Source organism: Salvia splendens, chromosome 10 (assembly GCF_004379255.2).
Source record: "Salvia splendens isolate huo1 chromosome 10, SspV2, whole genome shotgun sequence".
Lineage (NCBI taxonomy): Eukaryota > Viridiplantae > Streptophyta > Magnoliopsida > Lamiales > Lamiaceae > Salvia > Salvia splendens.
Window position 1 is genome coordinate 9,838,424 of NC_056041.1, and position 22,948 is coordinate 9,861,371.

General features: G+C 38.1%; 2 protein-coding genes across 4 annotated transcripts; one reads left to right on the forward strand and one right to left on the reverse strand.

The window, feature by feature from the left end:
- The first annotated feature begins 966 nt into the window (after window positions 1-966).
- LOC121750389 lies at window positions 967-5,277 on the forward strand. The gene is made up of 7 exons (XM_042144916.1): window positions 967-1,039; window positions 1,177-1,348; window positions 2,045-3,016; window positions 3,262-3,435; window positions 3,843-3,985; window positions 4,653-4,763; window positions 4,881-5,277. Exons 2-7 carry the CDS (start codon window positions 1,211-1,213, stop codon window positions 4,924-4,926), a joined length of 1,584 nt encoding a protein of 527 aa, XP_042000850.1. The 5' UTR covers window positions 967-1,039; window positions 1,177-1,210; the 3' UTR covers window positions 4,927-5,277.
- Window positions 5,278-5,358: 81 nt separating this feature from the next.
- On the reverse strand, window positions 5,359-7,348 carry LOC121750390. 3 transcript variants are annotated; one of them, XM_042144919.1, is made up of 4 exons: window positions 6,847-7,342; window positions 5,979-6,680; window positions 5,842-5,904; window positions 5,359-5,759 (listed from the first exon to the last, which is right to left on the reverse strand). In XM_042144919.1, the coding sequence occupies exons 2-4, from the start codon at window positions 6,474-6,476 to the stop codon at window positions 5,754-5,756; spliced, it is 567 nt and encodes a 188-aa protein (XP_042000853.1). In that variant the 5' UTR covers window positions 6,477-6,680; window positions 6,847-7,342; the 3' UTR covers window positions 5,359-5,753. The 3 variants fall into 3 exon arrangements, with proteins under 3 accessions (XP_042000853.1, XP_042000852.1, XP_042000851.1); XM_042144918.1 differs by having other exon boundaries at window positions 5,359-5,904; window positions 5,979-6,652; window positions 6,847-7,348; XM_042144917.1 differs by having other exon boundaries at window positions 5,359-5,904; window positions 6,847-7,346.
- Between the last annotated feature and the right edge of the window lie 15,600 nt (window positions 7,349-22,948).

Sequence of the window (22,948 nt, forward strand, 5' to 3'; positions counted from 1 at the left end):
GTTTTGGATGGTAAAGCGCCGGTCATCAACTTCATCGCTAACAGCCGGCGGTATAAAAATGGGGTACTATCTTGCCGACGGCATCTTCCCGAAGTGGCCAACCTTCGTGAAGACGTGCAGCAGGCCTGGGAACGCAAAGCATGCTCTTTTTGCGCAGAAGCAGGAGGCTGCTCGCAAGGATGTGAAGAGGGCGTTCGGGGTTCTCCAAGCGCGCTTCAACATTATCAAAGCCCCGGCTCGTACGTGGTTTATGGAGAGTATGGTCGACACCATGTATACGTGCATAATCTTGCACAACATGATTGTCCAAGACGAAGGACCTGAGGCGGGAAACTGGTTCGACCCTGAAGCCCCCGGAAGCTCCACCTCGCAGTGGAGTGCATCCGTCTATACAAGAACGGTTGTCAATTCGAGCAAGGACACGTGACTCTACTGCCCACGCCCAACTCCAAGATGATCTAATTGAGCACATTTGGACAAAATTTGGCAACCGGTAGACACACATCATTGTCGTTCTTCTGCTTCTTTGAGCTTTAAAGATTTTGAATTTAGTGAGAGTGAGCGGAAGAAATTAAATTATGTATTTTTCATTTTTAGGATTTTTAATTATGTTTTTTTATTTTTTTAAAGAATTTTATGTTGTAAATTTATTTTATTTAATGAAATGTGTTTTTATTAATTGAATTTGTTGGAAATAAAAATAAAAAATGAAAATGAATGAATAGTAATTTAAGAGATGGTTAAGAGACGGATAAGAGATGGAGGGTTGCAGGTTCTGTCCCTTAGTTAAGAGATTGAGTAAAAAGTACAGTGGGGCCCAAGAATAGTAATTTAAGAGACTGTTACGGGACAGACAAGAGTCAGCGTTGCAGATGGCCTAAAGTGCATTTAAGAATTGGTTAATGAAAATAAAATTTTATTATGAATATCTCAGCCAAGAAACAAAAAATAAAAAATGAAAAACTCAGAAATTATATCCACAGATGCAAAAACAGAGACAGAGCCCTCACCGTTATTGCGATTAACATCACCATTTTTGGTGAGCATTCATTCATTCCTCGCCATTTCTTTCAATGCATCGATATATGTAGATTCTTTACCATCCCCACAAACCTTTCTTTCTCACATCTTCTCCTCCTCTTTCTCTAACTCGCCTTTTCTTTTCTTTGGTTGGAGAGAAAGAGAAACGAAGAAGACTTATCGTCACCTGATGGGATCGGGTATCAGCCGAACGTGCTCGGCCTCCCACTCTCGACACGCCCCCCGGAAATTCCCTCGCCCCACCATCAGCCGCTCTATCTCCTCCGTCCTCATCTGCGGCGCCTCCTCCTCCTCATCACCCACCGAGGTATCAAATGTCTATTCTACAAGGACGCTAATTCAATTTTGATTTACATTTTTTCTATCAGTGTTTCCTTCAATTGCCCTCATTCCTCAAATGTAATACTAGTATTAGGTTAGATTAAATCTACAATTGGGGAAAGCCCCTTTTTCATGGTTTTTGATTTTGCAATGTTAACATGGATCATTTAGTTTACCTTTTATCTTCGTGGTAGCTAACGCTAGAAAACCAGAAATTTTCAAATTCGAATAAGATTGATGGTCAACGCTACGCTACTAAAGTTTTTATGTCCCAAGTTATGTGGTACTCTCCGATAAAAGCACCAATGGTTGATATAAAGGCGTTTGAACAATTAGAAATTCATTATGTCAATTGATGCACTGGAAATCCATCCATTTTAAATGATTAAACTTGTTGGGTTTATTAGGATCATGATATTTATTATCAGGACTATGCGAGTTCTGGTAAGCAACATTAGTCCTTTTTCAACTCGATTTGGCTCTGGTATCCAAGAATGAGCTACATGTTAGTATGATAATCTCTTCAGGGCTTCAGTTAAATTGTCATTTAACGGTTTGTTCTTTCATATTCTATTGGGGAATGCATATAGCTTGTTTCTTCACTTAAATGTTTTTTATGCATCTATTGACAGGAGTGGGTATATTAGGTGTTAATTATATGGCTTGCCATTTTTTTCTGTAGATGGAAGACTATCCAGCTGAATTACTGGTAAATTCTGCAGAACATGGTCGTAGAAAGAAGTTGAAAGTGCCAAGAAGAAATTCTGATTCGTCAGAGGGAAAGGGAGATGACTTGATCAGCGTCAAAAGTGAAACTGTTGTCTCATCTAGAAGACTTTTGGGTGCATATGATAATTCTATTCTTGAAGTTGGTTCAAGCCATGATGATACTAGTGATAGAAGGAAATGGCTCCATGAAAGTAGGGAGTTGGTTCCTTCTCATCGATCGATAGGCACCTCAAGATGTGATGGAACTGCTAGTAGTTCATATGGAGGTCAACCATCTCCTATTTTTTTGCCTGGAAATGAAATGACCAGTATTGATCACATCAATGGCATAAATTGCAACCTGAAAGGTGATGCATCTCAAACTGGTCAAGGGTTCGATAACACTAGCAGAGTATATTGTGATGTTCTTAGAGAATCTTTTCTAGGTGAAGTTTCAGTTGAAAATACTGTCACTGGGGAAATAGATTGCTCTAGTACGAACTTTGGCTCTTCTTTTGTTTCTGAAACACCTTTGGAATTACATTTATCGAGAGGAAATATTCCTCAGGAAGCAGCACCTTCAGATTTGGATTTTCTGGTATCAGAAAGGGAACAAAATAGACAAGATGAGAATCTACATCATGTTGACGTGGTGAGTACATCAGATACTTTGACTGCAAATTCTGCTGAAATAAACAGCCATGAGGCTAGAAGGAATAGCAGAAGATTATTTTGGGATGCGTTTTCAAGGCGCGGTTCTAGGAGGCGTACAAATTCCCGGACATATCTGTTTTCGCCTGCTGGCTCTGATCATTTGAGATTTCCTGACAGACAGCTCCTTGATTTTAGTGGTGGATTTAGTGATGATGAGTTTGTAGGAGATTTAGGTTCTCATAGAAGTAGATCTCCAGGCAGTAATGATCAACATTTGATGCCTGGACATGAGGTACACATACAACTCTTTCAAAAATTTGCATTTTGGGGGATAATATGAAAATATACTGAGTAATGGGTTGTTTATTGATTTATTCTTCTTTTATCGTATCTTTTTATTTATTCATTTTGTTTCCAGTTCTTAGAAAACTTCAAGATCAATGTGTCGATCCTGTTCATGTGGGGCCTCTGAGAATATCATAATGTCTTTTGGTTCAGTATTTGAGTAGGCCAGTTATAATTTGATTTTCTGTACAGCTCTGGGATAGACTAGTTGGTACTCTTGATTCAACTGATTATCCAACCCCAGCTTGTCCTCGAGGAGTACATGCTGATGGTTCATGCTTGTGCCAGTCCAGTTCATTAGCTGAGGAATCTGTTCCACGTACTGGCATTTCTCGCATTGTTATGCTGGCAGAAGCATTATTTGAGGTAATTCGTCATAGTTCTTATAATCTTCAAACTTGCAATGCATGTGTAAGTAGAGGGAATTGTTGATTATGTGACATTGGATAGATGGAGTTGGAAGCCAATCAGCCATGTTAATGGTTGATAATTAGACTGCTTCATATTGCAAATTTAATGAACTTCCACATTCTCTGCACCTAAGCCCCCAATTGAAATCAGGCATAGCTATATGGATCTGAAATTGATTAGTTTATGTTGTATGTTTCCCGATTTTTCTAGACTGTTTTTTATACAAACATGTTAGTAAAAACTTATGTTTAAGATGTTACAAACAGCAACAGGGCTCAATTGATGTGTATATCCTTATTTAAGTTCACATCATTCTGATTTATCATAATAATTGACACCATAATTGTTACTTTGTGAAACAGGTACTTGATCAAATTCATCAACAGCCGCTGTCGCTTTCCTTGTTAGTGACCTCAGTTCCTGCTCCAGAATCAGTTGTTGATTCTTTTCTGGTGAAGATACATGGGAAGTCAGAAAAATTGGAATGTGTAGACGATGTATCACAGTAAGTTTTGTCCTTTCTTTTGCAATGTTCATCTACTGTAGAAAGGGAAATTTTCTAGAACTGGGTGGTGTGTTTCTTTATTCATTCCTTATCAATTTAGGAATGGAAATTTATTACTATGCTAGTAATACGATAGATAGAGAGAGTTGAAAAGCTAAAAGAATGAAATACCTCGCCTTTGGTGTTTTCTTTCACAAGATGGAAAGATATTTGGTTTTCATCGACTGTATCTTTAGTTGAGAATGCTAAAACTGTAACCAAATATCCAAATACATTCTCATTCTCCTTTCATTTTATCGTTCAAATTTAGCCGAGACTATATGGTTACGGGAAGAAATCCTAAATTTGGATATATAACGACACATATCACCCTTATGTACTCCATTAGACTCCAATGGCTTAGCTTTCCTAAAATGAATCTTTGCACTCACTCCACTTGTAATACAGTTAAAGTTGGATAGATACTACTGCAGTTATAAAGTGATAGATTTCAGAATGCACTAATGGGGTCAAAAGTCAAAACTCATGTGAAGAATCAAGAATTAGAGCATGGCCTTATTTGTAGAGTGTCCAGATAGTATGTTCTAGGCCGACAGACAAATGGTTATTTACGTTGATATGAGCTTTGCTCCTGATTGTTCCAGTGTATAATGAAATTGCAATGCAGGTGTTATATATGCCTGGCTGAGTATGAGGAAGGAGACAAAATACGAGTTCTGCCATGCCATCATGAGTATCATGTGCCCTGTGTGGACAAATGGCTTAAAGAAATACACGGGTATGTGATCATTACAGAGTGTGGACATATTCACCTGTTTTTATCCTGTCGTTTCCTGTTTTCTGTGTGTCTCTGCATTTTTCAACTGTAATGCCTGATTCATCTCCGGTGCACCAGTGTGTGCCCACTCTGCAGGGGAGATGTGAGTCTGGGTTCCACATAGGGCTAAGATTCGTTTGAGGTGGTTAGTTTTGTACATATTTGTTTGAGAAGATGGGTCTTGAAGATCACATGTATCTTGATGGAACAATTTTCCATTTATACTCTGGGATCATTGCTGACCCAATAGCAAAATCTTGTGTTCTTAACATGCTTTAGATTAGGATACCTCAATTAATCGAAATGTGAGTTGAGCATCCTTTGTTAGTGCTTGTGCTAAATTTTTTCATTCTTACACTGGGAGTCACAGTTTCCCAGTCCTGTATATTAAATTGTAGTTTGTGTGATCTTTGTACTATGATGGTGTCATTTAGCTGCACCGTTTGTGGTAAGGCACGCGATCCTTGTACTGAAATCATACGAGATGTATCTATTTTGCATTTTCGCTTCATTTTCTATTCTCTATGGTTTGTTAAGTTGTTGTGCATAATAGATCTGGTGAGAGTGCATATAAATTGAAATCCAAAGAATGGAACATAGCATCCACATTCTACAAGAAGTGACATTTCTGGGCTGATTAAGGTATTTCAGCCATGTCTACATATTGATGCTGCTACTACTAATATTTAAGGTTTGGATGTGAATTCTCATCTTCAATTTTATTGTGTCGTTGATTTCCCGTCTCTCTCATGTGCTCCTTGAATTCTTTCCTCACAACGTCTAAAACGACTTCGCCATGTTGATCACACCATGTTCTGAATCACCCAGAAAGGAATTGAACTATTAAGACCTTTCTCATTAGCTGTAAAATGAAACTAGATAGCCTTTGGAAATAACTTGCTCAAGTCTGCCTTGTCGGCAGGAAGCCTCGTCGAGATGGCTTCAATTTGATTATCTCTGAGCATAATATAGAAAGACAAAAAGCTTGTTAAGACAACAAACAACAATGGTGTATTGATTCTGAAACTGGGGGTCTTACGTTAGATGAGCGTCTGTGTCTCTTCTGATTCGCGAGAGCTGCTTTTATATTCTCTGCTACAACCTACAACCACATTTTCAAGCAAACAAGCTCAGCATCGCCTACATTTCTACAGAAATGGTGGGTTAATCACAGACCTTATCCACGAAGAAATCAGCTGGCGCCCCATTCGGATGCAACTTCCTCTTGATCTGCCTGGTGTCCGGTCCCTCCCCGACTGGATTCGGAACGAGTTTCCCGCCGTAACCTTCTTCCTCGTCCACGGATGAAAACTGAGCTATTTCGTGCTTGGTTTCATTCCTCCTCCATTTCTTCAATCCATCAAATCCCCACACCCTCTTCCCCAGTTTCACTTTCTCTTTGCCCTCAGCCTCGTGTAGGCCACAGCTACAGCTTCCCTCTCCCTCTCTCTGAAGGGCGGCCCTCAACGTCGCCTTCTTCACCTTGCCACTAACACTTCTCTTCCTCTCGTCAACCACCGGTGATGGCGAGCTCTCCTCCATGAGAATAGACTTAAAACCATCTCCTCTCTCGTCCGAACTACTGCTGCAGCCAGCACTAACTGCATTGTTCTCCTTCAACTTCCCACGTTTATCCGAAGATGCAAGACCTAAAACAGATGCAACTCCTTTCATTCTTTTCACTCTCTCAGCCTCCGAGCCTTTGTCATCCTTGAGATCTATTTCAGACCATTCGTCGTTTTTAGTCTCCTTGTGCAGCACCCCGACTATTACATTCCGTGCCTCGATCTCAGCTCCTTGAACTGCAAGCCTCTGCAGCAAAGGCCTCTTTGATGCATGATACTCTTCTTCTGATATGCATTTTGCATTGAGCAACTCCTATTAGGACAAAATTCATATTTCCTCATGTCTTCTCTAAATTTGAGACATCTATAGTAAAATGTCAAATCAAGATTTCATTTTTAATCCCACCCTAAACTTACTGAACCTAGTTAAATCCTAATTGTGATTAGCAAATCCATCAGAAAGCAGGTAAATGACTGACCTGTAAGAAGATCAACTTATCCCTCAAGAAAGATGGCGGCTCGTGATCGGCGGGCAAGGCAGCGAGGGTGTCGAGAAGGTGTGTTCTAAAAGCAGAGACCTCATTTGCAGGAACAATGCCTTCTTTAGAAAGTCCTATCAAGTTGAGTATCTGGTGGAATGAATCTTGCTGCCACTTGAGATTATCTGACTGCTGCTTGGACCGCGATGGCCGGATGCCGCCTCTTCTTCAAGGAGAAGGGGAGGATTGTCTTGCAAATCGAAGTGATGGAGTCTTGCAATGAGGTGTAGTAGGTGGGAGTGTATGTGTACAACATTTTTCTAGCAAATAGTAATTTGGTGGGATTTTCGTTCTAACTGTATTGAGATCGAAGCTGCTCGGATTTATGGAATTTTCACAATCTGATTTTTACTTTCTATTTTGAGACAGGAAGAAGTGGTTTTTGTTTCTGGTAATTTTTTTGCTGAAAGAACTTTTGAATTGTTTATTGGGTGAAAAGTTGGAACTAGCCGTTGGGGTTTTAAATTCTTGGTTTGAGCTGAACGACGCCGTTTCGGGGAGCTCATTATTCTTCATATACGTGGGCTGTTGGACTTATCGGCCCAAATGGTAAATAAAAACTAATCAATTTTAATGAAAACTTAAAATATTGAAGAATAGTTTTTTATGTGGAACTGGAAACTTTAGATTACTCCTAAACTTCATTTTATGTTTTGCGATAATCGAAAGGAAACTGATACTAATAACTAATAAGCACCACAACATTTTATAAACAAAAACAGAGACAATGACCGAGTCGTGGGAAATCATACAAAACAAAGAACAAGACAAAACTTTTGCAAGGATTCTACTCGTATAGCCTAGGTATTCAACACCACGGATGATATACAAGCCTATAATTCATATTGGTTTCAAGCAATATATAATCCATTAAGGGACGAGAGGCGCAATATATAATCCATTAAGGGATTCGGCCTCTCGTCCGATGCCAAAAAATACCACGATACAGCTACAGCAGTAGTTCCCCCTCTCCCGCTCTTCACTGTGCATAGCTATTGATGTGGGGTTGGTTGGCTTCTGATCAACAAGACCAAGAATATATCTGCCTGTTGCTTCTTCAAGAAAATCGCTCATTACTAGTTTTAGCACCTACGCCACTGTATGATCGAAGAATCAAGCAGATGGATGTGTAAACGTTTCTGACTTGGGAACACATGAGACTAACTTACCTCTTTCGCTTGCTTTTTGGAGTAGATGAAGAAGAGGGATTGCTGTGCCAATTCCTTTTCCGTTGATTGATGAACCAGTTATTTATCTGCTTTAGTTGCAAACCAGTTTCCTGCACCAGCCTTGCCTTGTCTTCCTCCTGGCAGATCATATTATATGATATCAACAGTTGAGATGAATAAAGGATTAGTTCGACACAGAGAAGTTGTTTGAGGTCCAGACGAGCTTACTGTAGGATACGGCCATTTAGAATGTGACTACCACCATGCTTTCAATACTGACGTGGTATCACCAGGCAGTTTTCCTGCTCTTCTTTTTCGTAGTATTTCTTCTCTAATATTCACAATCTTCTCCTTATAATCCTAGAAAGTGAAAGCTCATCTTCTTAAGATTAATTGAAACTTCTCTTTTTTTTAGAAAAAGATAAATTTAAACTCAAAACAGGGCAGGGCTCAAGGGAGAAGCAGTGTGTTCGAAGTTTTGTGCTCACCTGTTTGAGCTCGTGCTTTAGCTCTTGCCTCACACGCTCCATCAAGGATCTCTCGGTTTCACTTGGTACCAGGGGACCAAATCCCATGTTGTCTCCTCCATCACGGCTTTCATCAAATAAGTTGGTCTCACTATCGGCCTGGTCCTCATCATCATCAGACATGGTTGCTCCTGAACCTTCTCCCGGTGCTACACCTGTAGCGAATATACCCAAAACATTAATTCAAAAAGTTCGGGTCTGATCCATGAAGGTGCAAAGGGAAATGTAAAGAATGATTTAGACAAACTAAGTCAATAAAGTAGCATCTTCCATGTATGATGCTCTAACAATCAAATAGTGGTTTCATATCAACCAGCTGGAACTCAGTAGCAGTCTGCAGAAAGTTTGATCTTTTCACTTCAAAAGCATTCAAGTTAATCTCAAATATTCCATCCGTCCACAAAAAAATTGCCACAATTTCCTTTTCAATCCATCCACAAAATATTGTCACTTTCCATTAGTAGTAATAGGATCCACACAACTCACAATATCACCATGTACTTAAAGTTGGACCCTTACTTCCCTCACACTACCAACTATTTTATTAAAAGTCATGCTATCCACAATGTGGAAAATCTTTTGTAGAGGGAGTATTGAGTTGTCACTTATGTGATATAGGAGACCTGAGACTTACTTTAGTCCTTTGTCACTTTGGAAGCCAATTATGTAATTCCAACGTGTTAATTTTGGTGCATATAAAGATCCACATATAACAGGAAGATGGATGCAAATCAAGATGGATAATGAATAAACTTTATGCCAAAGACAATTATCAGCGGGCTAAGCAGGAATGTTCAGCATAATTGGGAGGAAATGATATTTCTACAAGAGAAGCTGCGTAGCCTCCAAAGCAGGAAACCAACCAAAAGAATGAATGACTTTAAAATATAAAAAGATCAAGCACGGAGCTAAAAGCATAACACGATAATTCAACACGAAAAAAAAAAATCAAGGAAACGGGTCTGCCCTACACAAGAATTTTGAAATTTGAGGTGAATGTGGTTTTTAAAACCATACTCCCTTGAACTGATAATGGAGCAATTTCTAGTCATCCACAAATTTTTAGAGACTGAACCAAGAAAGATGGTCTGTGACTAAGATATGGAGTTTTGGGGGGAAAAAATTGAAATGGTTGCAATATTAAACTAGAATTGGAAACATGGAATCAGATGATAACCTGTCAGGCTTTGCAGAGATTGCTCAAGCTCCCAACATGCCATGACTGCTTCCATAGCATGAACTCGGACATGTTGCTGCAGTTGTTCTTTAAAGGATGACAGCAATAGAACATAATGTGTCTGCAAAAAGTTAAATTTTAAGAATTAGGGATTCTGCAACATCATAATTGATAATACAACGAATTCCACTTCTCCCAATTATGACGATAACATTTCGGAACATCTCAGCTGGAGTCAGTTTGTTAAACTTGGAGTGCTTGTAGAGCACATCTTAGGGCCACAAATATTTATCACCAAAACAATTTTGAGCCAATGAGTAATATTTTCCAATCAGAAAAATGGTAAATTATTCGATTAAATGCTTGCCAATGACCAAAGTATGAATGAGCATTACTCCAATTTTAGTCAAATCAATGTCAACACATATGCACTTAGACAAAATGGATAGAGGGCCCTTCCATCTTTTAAGCTGTAGTTGAAAGAGTTTATAGCTTCTTACTTAATTGAGTGGAGAAGTCATATAGAAGCATGCAGATTGCAGAGCATGTCAGAAGTGGAGCTACCTCAAGAATGAGATTCTCGAAAGCACTAAAATATAGAGTTCCAATAATTAGGGTAGAGATAGTAACAAATTCCGAGTTTGATGCGACAAACAGATATACCTACACACATTACAAGAGTTGAACTCCAGCTATATTCCTTTAGGAATCACTACTTCCACAAATATCATCAGATCGAGGTGCTGAAAAATGAATCATACTATTCCCCTAAAACTATTCTCTCCAATCCTCATTTCACGACACCGCCTATGTTATTCAAGCTAATTAAAAGTCTATCGACGATTGAAACCATCCCAAAACCTAACCATCAAATTCCAATTCTTCAGAGTTGACTATAGAAGATGAATTGAATTATGTGATGGAACAACAAATTGATTGAATTACCAAGAAATTGTCGAGGCCTTCGTCATCGAGAGGGCTCCCAGTAGGAGTTGGTGGCGTTGCTCTTATCTCCTCCTCCGCCGCTGTGATCGCTGGTGGCGGTGGGGCTGGGTTGGCTGTGGGTGGGGAGCCAGTGGTGATGGTTGAGCCAAGTGGAGGTGGGGGGTTTGTCGGTCGGGGTGGTGGTGGAGGTCGGAGTAGTGGAGGGGCATTTCTTGGGAGAGGTGGTGGTGGTGGTGGTCCAGCTGCTCAAAGGCAATGCCTGCGCTGCGTCAATCAGTGAGGATGAGTCTCTTTTGTATCTCTCACAGCTATTAATAGGAGTACTCCGTTTGTAGAGAGAGAAGGAGAGAAATGGAGTTCCAAGTGTTGAATGGAGAGTATGGAGTATGGACGATGAAGTTGAGGGGGGCTTTTTTTTCTTTGCTTTGCTTTGCTTAAAACAAAAATCTTTTGTAGCTTCCTCTAGGGGTACAATCGTCAATTCATAATGACTTTTTTTCTCTTTCTTTTCTATTTCGAGTTTGGAACATTTTAAATTTATAATTGAACTCGAACCACACGCCCAACTCTCGCATACAATATACGTATTTTAATAATTAAAGAATGAAAAGTTAGATGGTATGTTCATTGATTAATTCTTTCGGGGTTATGTACATATCATTCTGCATAATTTCAATTTCAATTTTTTTTTCACAATTTGAATTTCGTATCACTAAGTTATAAATTGAAATTGCAAATAGTGCTATCTTGATTGTTTTTTATTTGCTTTACTTTTATACCTAAAAAAAGGTATAGTTTGACTTTGAACACTAATTTTCATTTATTATGTAAAACATTTTCTTCGTTAGGATATTCAGGCCATCCACAACGCTGTTCCTATACCGTTCCTATACCGTTCCTTAAACCACTATTTGAGGGCCCCACTGTACTTTTTTACTCCATTCCTTAACTAAGGAACGGAACCTGCAACCCTCCGTTCCTTAACCGTTCCTTAACCGTTCCTTAAATTACTATTCATTCAATTTCATTTTTTTTTATTTCCAACCCAATTCAATTTAAATAAACACACTTTAAAAAACAAACACACTTTATTAAAAAAACACACAACATTAAAAAAAATTACAACTTAAACGTAAAAAAATAAAAAGCACACAATTAAAATCCTAAAAAAATAAAAGTACACAATTTTAATAATTTCATCCGCCAAAATTTGTCCAAATGTGCTGTTTGTCCAGTCGCAAGCTGGCGGATTGCTGCAGTACATTTCTGCAGCGTCGTGTGGCTGGGACGGCCGACCGCGTCGAACCCTTCCTGGAAGAACTCTTCCCGGGCTGCCAAAGTATTCGCGATGTGGAGAAATAACGGTTTCCCCATGCGGAAACGGCGACGGAAGTACGTATCTCCCCAAACCGGGTTATCGCAGAAGTAGTCGCGTACTAACCTTGCGGCGGCTTCCTCCCGGTTACGATGGATGTACGTACGGGAGCGTCGTTGGGGTGGCGCGGCTTCTTCCGCCTCCCGTCGTCGATCTTCTTCAAGTGATTGTTCCAATATTTGACGCATTTGTTCATAAGGATCCATTAGTTTGATTAAATTTGGGAGAAGGAAAATATAGTTGATTTGAGATGAAAATTGGGGTGGAAATAGAGAGGAATAGATGTGTGTTTGTGATTGAAATGAGTATGAAATAGGAGTATTTATAGAGTAAATAAATAAAATAAAAATTAAAAAAAATAAAAATAAAAATAAAAACGGATATAAAAAAAACGGTCTCATTACCGTTGCAAAAAAAAAAATTTATTAAATTCGAATTTTTTTTTAAAAAAATTAATTATTGCGTCACCGGACGAAGCCCACTCGCGGGGCAGCGAGTGGGCTGCACGCGTCGAATGGGAGGCCGCCACGTCGCCTCGGCGCGTGGCGGAACGTTCCGTTCCGCGTTCCTCCGGAACGGAACGCGGCACGGCATAGGAACGGCGACGGCACGGAACGGCGACGGAACGCACCCCGCAACGCGTGCCGCCGCGGAACCGTTCCGCCGGAACGGCATAGGAACCGCAACGGCACAGCGTTGCGGGTGCCCTCATGAAGACACTGTTATATGTAATAATATATTTATAAATTTAATGTGTGGATATATAAATATATCTGTCTGCTTGCAAATTAAACTATATTATATCACAATTCGCAGTTATTCTAAGAGAAAGTCCAAAAGCTAAGCCTAAACTTGCGAATTTCTGATATTAATTCGGGAGTTGCAAATCCAATCTGACTTCTACGCAACGGTGAGTTGTGAACTGGAATCATGAATCAGAACTTTAAACCTTAAACAGCAAAGCCTTGAAATTTAGACATCAATGATGAAATTCAAGACAAGTCTACCTATAATGTTGTGAACTAGTGAAGAACTAGCATTTTGTCCATGTCAGAAAAAAACAACTTCAAACCACTACCAACTATGTCGACAAATAGTCTCGTGATCTAATTGTGAATTATAGTAAGGTAATTATGGTTTAATTTACAGAATTTGGAAGATTATATGATTTCACATGCATGAAGCGCAGTTTTCTCTTTTACTACTAAAGAGTGATTCGCATTATTAAGTTGACCTTAATTGATTGACTTTCACATCTCGCAATAAATATGGTGACCTATATAATGTTAATTTTTGGACCCATTGGATCCATTCGCGCAATTATCGACGATGACATGTTTTGGTGGGGCCCACATTTCACCTTTGGTACCTAACTTAATCGACACAATTTCGTACTTTCAATTTACATAGTTTTGTGAGTATATTAGTACTACTATTTTTTTATGTATATTTAATCTTTGATAGTATATATCGCTACATTTACACAATGTCGCAAGATTATAATATATCTCACCATTATCTATTTTGAGTCTGTGATATTGGATTTTGTATATTTATAAAAGGAAATTGATGGATGTGTCAAGTGAGCTAGCAAATAGCAATACTATCATGTATCTTGGATAGGATATTTTTTGTGATAAACAGTAATTTCTATAGCTGAATAATGTACGACAAATAAACAGAACACGGTAAATTTTGTAGTAAATACGTAATTAGAAATCTAATTATGTTGGAATTACATTCATTGATTGAATATATTAGTTACTTGATTTGAATTAAACATGAACCGCGATTTTTTTAAAACAAAATACTAAGAATTACTAATACTAATGAATGAAGTTAGACGATTTAGCATCCCAAAGGTAATATAACCACGAAAGAATACAAAAGGGATAGTCTGATATACTACCCCCCTATTAATTAACCCTAATAATAATTTGGAAAAGGGTATATGATGTGTTTGGAATCAGACAACCAAGTGACAACATTGTCCCCCGTCCTATGTTTTTGGTGCCAAATCATGATTAGTGTAACTCTAAAACATATTTTTCACTAAACAAACATTACTTTAATCACAAAGATCATAAAGGTGACAATAATTCTATGGCTCTGAGCGAGAGCTGATTGTGCACTCTTATATTAAAGTAGTTTTTTATTACTAATGTTGAGACATCATATGAAAGCCGGAGATATTTAGGTCTACAAATAAATTAATTGTGTTTGGAGATAAGGTTTTTTAGTCAAAAAATTGATTACATTTGTCATCTTTATCACTTGGCCAATAGGTTTAAGCCACCAACACGGATTTCTGATCACGAATATAATATTTTTACATACTAATCTGTATAGGTAGATGAAGATCATTACAATTATTAAATTTTATATGAAAAAATAATTAATGTTAGGTGTGGCCATGATTAGGAATTTAGGATATTTTAATATGTTAATTACCTGTCATTTGACTTTAACCCCGCAAAAAACGAGAAATATTTGTCCATTAATTCTTAATCTAGTTGTTGGCGATATGAGTTGTCGTTTTTGCTCATATTTTATTTAACATAAATGTCAAAGTCATATACTCATATTTGTTGGTTTTAGTATATACTCTTAAATACAAGTTTTTAACAATAAGAACAAGAAGAAAATTCCTAATCAATATTTTCAATAACAAAAACAATAAAACTTTTTTGTTATCCAAATATGAGAACATTATACTAAATACTGTATATAAAATTACGTCATTTGCCATTAATTTTAATTGCATCAAAAACAATATGCTCCATGTACTATGAAACTTTTACCACCCCTCGAATCCAAACTCATGATTCTGCATTTATTCATCAAGGTGATGTATTCACCATAAATTTTTGTGGTCTTATGATAAAATGAATATTAGTACATATACATATACATCATTTAAATTTTATTTGTGTGACAAATTTTGTCAATAATACAGTTGTAGTACAGTAGTAGGCAAGGTTATGTATTCTCCCTCCCACTATCCCCCTCTTGCTTATAAGAAAAATTAGAAATGTTCATCAATAACGTCTATGGAATCACTATACCACACTATTAAACAAATGGCAGCAAAATCATGGATTCATCAATCATGCATGTAGTCCTAGCTGCTAATTAAATTTAGAACTAATTTCAAAAAAATAAGTGTATATGTTTTTTTATTTCAATGTTCCACGTATTATGGAACCTTTGGGCAAACTGTGTATTATTGTAATAGTTACAAAAAAGTACTCCTACATACAACAATATGAATAGTCTATTACCAACCAACAACACATTGCAGTTTCAAATACTAGAGCAGAGCAGTGTCCAACATTGGAGCATGTTTAGAAATGTTAGTACTTAAAAAACAAATAATGCAAGTGTTTTAATTATATATATATATATATATATATATATATATATATATATATATATATATATATATATATGTGTGTGTGTGTGTAATGTATTGTCACATCTCTTAATTTGGAGCATAATAATTTGTGGGGTTTTATGGAGTCTTCGGCCTAGTTCTTTAGAATAAATCATTCAACTAAATCATTATATAGAGACATCAACAAAAACCTAAAACCAAAAGGCTAGGCCAATTTGAAAAACTAGAGAAACAAGTATGGATTAGAGCATTTACGAAAGATCCAATCCGGACGACTGACCTGGGCACGACTCTATTGCGGGATGGAAGTGGAGACGGAGGCCCCAAACCAGCCAAGGAAAAGAAAAGTACAAAGGCAAAAACCTTTGAAAATTATGTGTTAGATGAAAGATATGAAGAAAAAAAAAGATTTTGTAACTTTATGGAAATGTCAAATGATACTTTAGATATTTTCCCTAAAATAACTAAAAAAACCAGACTTTTATAAATCAGAATAACTATATCTTATATATTACTCTATCATTTTGGTTTTCCATCCATAAAAAATATCATCTCAAACCATAATTCAATAACATAGTAATTGTCAAATGGATTGGATATGTCTGCCTCGGTCTAGACCTGAGATGAGACGGGAGCGGGTGGGACCAGACCCGAGGTTCTTTCTATAATTTGGACCTAGTCTAGTCTATGTCCGAGTCTAGGTTGGGTTGGACTTCTGTTCAGATGGGCCTATAGTCTATAATGGACTAGGCTTCTGATAGACTTTAGTCTAAGCTGAGCTTGGATTTAAAAATGGTCCAACTGGAGCTCGATTCAACCAATGAGTTCAGTCCAAGCTTGATTTGTTTCACTGATGGGATGGACATATGCCATGTTGGGCTAGGTCGGTCCGACCTAGTTAACAACTCTATCTAAAAATGAACGTTGACTTTACTCGATGTATATCAATATTGTAACACCCCCAATTCGATCAATCTAAAACCGAATAAGTGTCACATTCTGATGTGTTCACCAATTTATCAAACATCTCCATAAGTTGGGTAAACACATCAAAACATGATACTTATTAGATTTTTAATTAATCGAGTAAGGGGTTTTACATATTTACTTTATTTTTATTTCGAAATCGCTAGCCATAGTTCTAATTAATTTAGAAATATACTATGTACTTAATTCGTTTAGTAAGACTGGAGTAATATAGGTCGGAAAGATAACTCATTTATGTTTAAAATTTTATGATTCAAAATGTCATTTTCAGTTATAAATGAATTATTTATCCTACCAAACATACTTAATGCAACATAGATATTGAAACCGATTTAGAGGCCAAGAAAGGAATACAATATCATGATTTATGTGAGTTCAATACTTTTATCCCCAGTTAGATTTAGTTATACTATAATAAAAAGTTTAGGTCATCTGCAATGGGGCGGACGATGGCACGCCTGATGGCGCGCATCGTCCGCGCCCGCCATCGTCCGCCCCATTGCGGGTGTGTGACATAGGCCGCGGACGATCGTCGCGCCATATACTAAGGGCGCGGAGTATAGAACGGACGATGTCCATCGTCCGCGCCATCGTCCGCCCCATTGCGGCCTACGCGGACGATGGCCGCGGACGATAGGCCATCGGCCGCCCCACTGTGGGCTACGCGGACGATGGTCGCGGACGATGGCACGCGTTTTTTTATTTTCTATTTAAATCTCGTTTCTCATTCATTTGTAAATACGAACATATCGACTATCTATTTAATTCGCATTGTAATGTATTAATTTTTATTAAATGAAATGAAGTTTTTGAAATTCGTCTTTTAATTTATTAGTTTTTTTAAATTCGTATGGATTTTGTAAATATTAAAAAAATTATGATGTGGCACGACATAGGGCGCGCCTTAGGGCGCCCCACTGCAGGTGGGGAGGTAGGAGGATAAAACTGATGACGTGACGCGCCTTAGGACGCCCCACTGCTGATGCCCTTATCTTTCATTGCGTGTTCAAATTCTATTACTCCTCCCTTTCCTAACATCTAAAACATAAAAATAAATTTATAAAACTTACAAAACTACACATGATAATTAAAAGAAATCTCTATATCCCAATAAATTGAACTTCTCTTCTATTCAATTCACAAATTATCAGCATCTGGACAGACCAAAATTCAAATTTATCGATTACTTGTAAGTAATGATTTGGCAATTTGAGTGTTCAAGATAGCAACCCTCAAAGGATAAAGAAAAATGAAAATAATAAAGATGGAAGAATAGAGGATGGAATCTCTTCAAATAATACATGATATCATCAGTGGTCCTGTCTGTGACAAGAGAGCTTTTATTTAATTTTCTCTTGTTTTTGGTGGGAGTAGAGATGTGTGCAATGGAAACAAGTTTGGTAAAATTCATGTGGGGGACCATTTTTTTGGTGCAATGAATTTATTCCTATCTATCCATCCCTTTGTTCATTAACATTTAGCATTTATTTTTCTCCAACTAGATAATCCCTTTTCACCATTTCCACTACAACAAAAGAAGTATGCAACATGCATGTGAAGATGAGTTTATATTAATATGTAGTAAGTATGTTTCAAATTTGTTAATATTAGCTAGCTGTGTCACTAATGAAATTTTATATCTGTCACAATTTCATGAAACATCCCTTTGCTCCGACCATGAGTGTAGTACTACTCCATATGTAGCATTTTTAAATACTACAATTCTTTATTGGTGTTAATAATTTCCAAATTCTTTCTTAATTTAAAATCGCAATTCATTATTAAATTAAATTAACTTCATTTTGGTTGAATTTAACTGAACTGTGATTGTAGTACTAAAATTATTAGAGTGCATTTGATTTTGTTAAGATGTGAATATGGACGAATATATGAGTAGTAAATTGAGTACTTATGAGTAAATGAATATCAGGCAAATTGGTGGATAATTCTAAAAATATTTATAGCTTTCACATAATATTACTAGCTTAAGCATTTTATAAATGCATCGCTTTAATAATAAAATGCCCCATATTGAAAAAGGCTTCAACTCTACATATAATAATCTATAAATTATGTTACAGCTCTATGTACCTATGCCTTATAACATTATTTATTGGCACATCTGAAAACAATTCCTAGCTACAATGGTCCAACACAATTCCTTGCTAGTTGCTAGTTAGGACGTCATATTTTCATACTACAAAACAATTTCATATTAAAATCATAATCTTTGGGCGTTATTGCAAATTCGCCCCTAATTTTGAACTATTGCAACTAAAACCCACTTTTGAATTTGTAGCAAATTAGGCCTATCTATTATATAGCAATATTGGTTTAAACTTAAAGTATTCGAAATTAAGGGGTTGTGCATTGATTTGTATCAAAATTTAAAAGTTCATTAGTAATATTGTTGAAATCTGAAATAAAGAATAAGTCCTAAAAAGTAACTATTGTATGGAGTGCATGTTATGTGAATTAATACATCTTGTGATTACGATATTTTGGAATATAAAACTACCGTAAAACGGATAACTCCTTTAAATGGAATGTGCTGCATTATATCATATGATAAGATAGTCTGATACGACCCTACGTCGTATCCCGTTTTACCGGCGTCCTAACGAAGGATCGGCGGTAGCAAGAACCGGCTGTGCGCGGGAATTCCTCTCCGTCGGGCAGCGCGAGATCTTAGTAAAAGATAATTCTCAACTCGTCGTTGGGCAAAAGATTAATATTGTATTTCCTTGATTGCTTCAAATGATCACATTCTTCCCTATTTATAATACTAAATCCTAACTTATCGAACAAGAAATAAATATACGTAAAGATATGCAAAATCTTAATAAATCTAAACTAATTAAGTGAAGAATCGTATCAACTCTCCCCCGGTTAAAATCCACCTTGTCCTCAAGGTGGAAATTACGAAGCAACAACGGTAGTCGGTAGCAGAAGCTTTGGTGAGGCGTCTCCTCCTGGATCGAACACACGCCAAATAGGCAAACGTCTCCCGACATAGTAATCCTCATCAAAGTCCTGAACATTTGTGAAGACAACTGGTTTTGCCGGCATGTTTAGCCCGATGTTAACTGTCTTTGTGGCTAGCAAGCACTTCATAACTCCTCCATATGGCAGCTCCTTATCATCATCCGACAGCATATTCAAAGCATTCCAAAGAACATTGTCAATGTGCAGCTTCTCATCTTCATCTTCACCAGTCCCAAACTGCGGATCAACATCCCCGGCACCATAATACTCCTCACCAAATGTTTCACCTGGCATGGATTTATCGTTGTTTCCTCTAGACAATCCGGAATCATCACCACCATCCACATTTCCAGAATATGAAGAAATAATGTTCCGAAGTGCATTTTTTGTTATCTTTGCTTTTTCTTCAAAATTTTCACTTTTACTCCCATCCTTGTCAAAGGAATCGGACTCATTAGTAGAATTATCACCATCCACTTTAGGAATTTTTATTGATTCTTCATCATTGCCCTCTGATTCACTACTGCTACCATCATCTTCTTCCTCCAGAGATTTCACAATCTGCTTCCTCAGCTACTCCTGCTCTTGCGAATAACTCTTCAACTTATTATTCTCTCCATCATCCCCACTTCCATTCTCTCCAGCGTAACACAATAAACGTTGTTTGCATACATGACCTATCACCCATTTGTCGGGACAGTAATAGCACAGGCCCATCCGAGCCCGTTCCGCTTTCTCCGCCTGCGAAACCCGAACCATCAGGGGTCTCATCTGAACAGTCGGTCGGCCTGAACCTCCCTGGGTTTGAACCACAGCACCTGATGCCTGGGGCGGCTGCTGCCCGAGGGGGACTCCCGTCGGACCCCTACCGTCCCTGTTCTGCCAGGGGCGACGAGTCGCCGTCGGCTGCGGTGGCTGGTGCCAGCGGTCAGCCTGCGTATCTGCGAGCTCCAGTGCTAGAGCCATAGCAGCTGCCAAGGACGATGGTCTGTGCAGCTGCAGCCGCTCCTGCATGGCGGGTTTAAGGCCCGCGACGAACAATGTAAACAGATCTGATTCCGGCACCCCTTTCACCCGATTCATATATTTTTCGAACGTGTCATGGTACTCCAGTACCGTCCCTGTTTGTGTCAACTTTGCTATCAAGCCGTAGAAATTTCTGAAGCTTTGACAACGATCAAAATGGTGACGTACATCCTCCAGGAATTTCTGCCAAGTTACGAACTCGTTGTTCGCGCAATAATTGAAGACCCATTCAGATGCCGGCGGATCAAATAACATAACTGCATAGTGAAGACGTTGGGCATCGGGCATCATGACGTGATTAAAGTAGTATTGAACCCTGGCAATCCAATTTGTTGCCTCGCTCCCATCGAATCTGGGAGGCTTCATCGAAACCTGGTTCCTGTCAAACCCCGCCGCGGCTGGGTTATATCGTTGGGGGGGGTCCCAACACGACGGCGGCGCGTCTGACCGCTGATGCCACCCACCAAACGCGGGGCGGCCATATCGATTTCCTGGAGGTTCCCAGTCAGCGCTCCCGCTGAACCTGTCGGCGCGACGACCCCTCACGTCAGACTCCAATTCTTGAAAGCCGACACTAGGGTTTCTCGCGCGGTAACCCTTCTCCCCCGATTTCCTCCTTCTGAACTCCTCGTATTCCTCCTCGTCTGCCGCGTCGACCCCTAGAGAAGCTTCTCGCTCTCGCGACGCCACCGGCTCCAAACGATCAAAGCGGCGAGCCGCCGCCTCCTTCCATTGATCAAACCTTTCCATCTTGTCCAATATGCGATCAAGTTTCTCATTCATGGGATCATCGCGATGCGAATCTCCTTGTGGACGGCCCTCCAATTCGCCGTCATCGATCTCCTGGCGCTGGAAGATCTCGTTCCGTCGGATGTTGAAATTCGGCCGACGAGAAGCACCATTAGGGAAAGTATCCGGGCGATTAACGCCCCACACTGATTCACCGTTATTGTGGAAACGGCTCATGAGTTCACGGATGAAAGCACCAGATGATACGACCCTACGTCGTATCCCGTTTTACCGGCGTCCTAACGAAGGATCGGCGGTAGCAAGAACCGGCTGTGCGCGGGAATTCCTCTCCGTCGGGCAGCGCGAGATCTTAGTAAAAGATAATTCTCAACTCGTCGTTGGGCAAAAGATTAATATTGTATTTCCTTGATTGCTTCAAATGATCACATTCTTCCCTATTTATAATACTAAATCCTAACTTATCGAACAAGAAATAAATATACGTAAAGATATGCAAAATCTTAATAAATCTAAACTAATTAAGTGAAGAATCGTATTCATTTTCTTAAAACGTTCTACAATTATGACAAATGATATTATAATTAATCTAGTACGTTTTCTCCAACCTATCAAACTATTTTCACCATTTTCTATAATTAATCATTCATTAAGCCATGTCGGCTAATCTGTTTTTTTTAATAATAAATTTCACTACTCTCGCTGTTGTAAAAAATAAAATGAAATTTATTTTTATGTTGAATTGAATGGATCAAATGTTATTGGGCATACATCATAAATTTCTCTATACTAGGCTACGAAGCGGAGGAAACAAGCCCAAATATGTGTATTGTTCATATTGGAGATTTAATATCCCTTCACCTAATAACCTTCTGTGTTATTCAATAATTTTTATTTAATACTCCATCATTTTGATTCATAGAAAATATTTGCATAAATATAAAGTGATTTCACTATCTACGAAAAAATTGTCTACTGTGAATGGCATGAGTTTTAATAAATGTTTTGTGGACAGATTGAAAAGGACAAAAGAGGAGTAATTTTTTATGGATGGTGGAAGAAATAATTGGATTTAAAATAATAAAATATTTTATTTTATTTTTACAAATTAAGGGTGGAAATATGTCTAACATTATTGTTTAAAATAATAGTAGCCGAGAATTCAATATGTATGTACAGTTGAGAGTTAGTAACGACCCGTTATCAGTACATGAAGAGAATTAACCTAACTTTAAAAAAAATAACTTTATTCTAGAAGGTCTAAGAAATTAAACGAATAAAATAATTCACCTAAGGAGTAATGAAATTCAATGATAATGATAGATCACAGGGAATATCCAGTTTTAAATAGGTTTACATGTGGATAAAAAGGAGGAGGTAAAAGACTATGGGCTCGTTTGTTTTCTATGACGGTGTAACATATGTTACAAGATTGTAAACTCCAATCTCATGTTTAGGGTTGGAGTTAGTAATCACATACATTTGTTTGTTTGTACAGATACATATCCCACGTTTGTAAACACTCTGTTTGGTATGAGGTAGCCAAACTGTAGATACACACATGAATTCACGAATTTATCCTCATTAATTTTTCATAATTCTCAGATTGTCCTCATTCCCCATTATGAACAAATTTGTGTAATCTGAATTAGTCCATCTTAATGAAAAATGAAACATGAAACAAATTTCATCTTAATGAGTGCAGAAACA